Source organism: Otolemur garnettii, unplaced genomic scaffold (assembly GCF_000181295.1).
Source record: "Otolemur garnettii isolate 467f Iridium unplaced genomic scaffold, OtoGar3 scaffold00013, whole genome shotgun sequence".
Classification (NCBI taxonomy): Eukaryota; Metazoa; Chordata; class Mammalia; order Primates; family Galagidae; genus Otolemur; species Otolemur garnettii.
Genome location: NW_003852408.1, coordinates 3,535,766 through 3,538,227, shown reverse-complemented (window position 1 = coordinate 3,538,227; position 2,462 = coordinate 3,535,766). Strand labels below are relative to the sequence as shown.

General features: G+C 45.1%; 1 protein-coding gene and 1 pseudogene across 1 annotated transcript in view; one reads left to right on the top strand and one right to left on the bottom strand.

The window, feature by feature from the left end:
• FBXO36 (F-box protein 36) overlaps positions 1–2,253 on the top strand; it is an 89,017-nt gene extending 86,764 nt beyond the window's left edge. Inside the window, exon 4 of the mRNA XM_003785068.2 lies at positions 1,949–2,253. Coding sequence (XP_003785116.1) covers positions 1,949–2,137 — 189 coding nt within the window. The 3' untranslated portion in view covers positions 2,138–2,253. The remainder of the gene's footprint in view (positions 1–1,948) is intronic.
• On the bottom strand, positions 48–344 carry LOC105886506 (annotated as a pseudogene).
• Positions 2,254–2,462: the final 209 nt, after the last annotated feature.

Here is a 2,462-nt window from a genome sequence, read left to right as displayed (position 1 = left end):
ATTTAATTTATTGGTCTTTGGGGAGAATTAGGTGCATCACCACTGTATTACACCTGAGCCATTAATCTTGTAGCTTCATCAGCATTAACTGGTTCACTTTCGTGAGGCTGCTGAGGATCAATTCTTTCTGTACAGGTTCAGGGGAAAGGCCTTTGAGAAGTGTACAAGTTCCTTTTGTATATTTACAAAAGCTTTATTCACTCTGTTAACGTTTTCATCATTCATAATACTTATCTTCTTAGGATTAGTGGTAACTGGTTTTGCTTTGTAGCCTTGAAGTTTTTTTTGGCTGGCTATGTGAAATACGTCCCTGGACTCCTGCCTCTTAATTTGTTCTTGGCCATTAGCAGATGTTTGATATCTGCACGCAACTTCCTAGAGTCCTGGTGACACCATCTGCATGTGTCCAGCCTTGTACAATTTCTTGAACTGTTTACCTGGACAATTTTAACATCCATCCCTCAAATTCTTAGGCCAAACCCTTAGAATTGGATTATTGTAAACACAGTAAAATGCACTAAGGAGACCAAGAAAAGCAAGAGAAATAAGAGAAGTCAGTTACCTGGGCAGTTCGTGGGCGTTCCTACACAGGGGGCATGTGAGACAGGACCGGTGTGCCCTGGCACCACCAGTGAAAAGCAAGTGAGGGCCACGTACTGTCCCTCGCCATGCCTAGCTCTCTCCTGTTCTATATTTTCACATTGACAACTCCCAAACAGAGGAGATGTAAGGGAAAATGAGGTTGGTGTTAACTTCCTCAGATGTACGTGTGGCATGTGGTGGAGCTAGGAAGTGTCCATCCCTGAGGACTTCTCATGGCACATGTCTGTGTCACTGAGGGTTACCACTGTGTAAGGCCAAATATCCCAGCGCCTTTAAATTTTACTTCTATAAACCAAAATCCATGGCTATCACTAAAGTCAGAGGCACTAAATATAGATAGCTGATACTTTAACTTCAGGAAGGATCTGGGGGTGTGTTAGGTAAGGGGCCAGGAAATCTCCTTTTTAACAGTGTTCAGTAGCAGGAGACTACTGAGAGTAGATGCCGTAGTTAATACTGAGGTAGTAGTAATATTAAGAAATCTTAGGGAAATGGAAGCTGAATTTTGGCAGCTTTGAAATTGTGGGAGGGCAAAGTAGTTTTTTGCAGATACATTGGGCTAGGAGGGTCTTGTCTGTCCTTAACTTTGTGGCCCTTAATTAAAATCCCTCAGACCATGGAGAATGTCCAAGTTACATTATTCCTGGAGAATGGCTGACTTTACCATGTGGCATCTAGGCTTAAGGAACAGGCAGGATCTTGCAGTCTACTCTGGTGCTTAGTGTAGTAGCAGGTATGCCAAAAACTCAGAGCAGAACTTGCGGATGGGATCCTGGCTCCAGGAACATGGATTTCAGCTGTGTTGGTTGGTGGTCTCTGAGGGCGGCTGTGCTCATTTGGTGCATTTCACCCCTGCAGTGAAGGGAGCAGTCACCTGCATAAGCCCAGGATGGGGGAGAACTGGCTTAACCAAGGGTTTAAAATGAGCGTAAACAACGTGAGTTAGCAGTGTTCCCACCCCAGAAACGTGTGCAGCACTGGGTGGAAGATGGGTTAGCTATACCATTGGTAGCCTCTATTATGTGGATAACTGAAGTTAGTGACCTAATGTTGTATATGAAGCCATATTGTCTGTAACTATTTTGCATTTTAGATGAGATAAAGACTTGGCTTATTCCATTGATCAAGTACTGCTTTATCCTTTAGATACACGGTTGCACTTAGATGATTGGTGGATTTGCCTTTTTCCTCAAAGAGCAGGCTTCTTAAGGCCGGGCCTGGGTCTGACTCACCTTCATGCACACACAGTGTTTCTTACTGTGTCTCACAGGCAGCAGGAGAGGGATGGTGACTTTGTGAGTAACGCTTGTGTGCTGTAACCTCCTCTGACTTTTTCCACCCACAGTTATGCATGTGTGAGAAACTGTGGGAGCAGATAGTCAAGTCGTCCTGCGACACCATCACTCCGGACATGCAGGCCCTGGCAGAGGACATGGGCTGGAGAAAGATGTTCTTCACCAACAAGCTCCAGCTCCAGCAGCAGCTCTGCAAGGGGAAGCAAAACCACGGGAACCACATAGAGAAGGAATTTTAGGGGACATTTTCCTGCTAGCAGGGGACTGAGGCATGGCTGTGTTTCTCCTCCATGTCCAAATCTCTTCTGTCTCCTTGACAACTCAGAAGTTTTGCTGATTCAGGGAGCCATTCGAAAAGCACAGGGTATTTGCACACAAATGCAGCAGAACCTGCCTACCTGGTGCCTTGTTTGAATCACTGTCCCTGTCATTTTCACTGTTCCCCAACCAAGTACAAGGGCTACAAGACAGGAAGCCTGCCCGATCCTGACACCCATGAGAGGCTTCCGCTGTATATGTGCAATAAATGATTATTAACAGGTTCAAAAATAAATCAGTTATCTA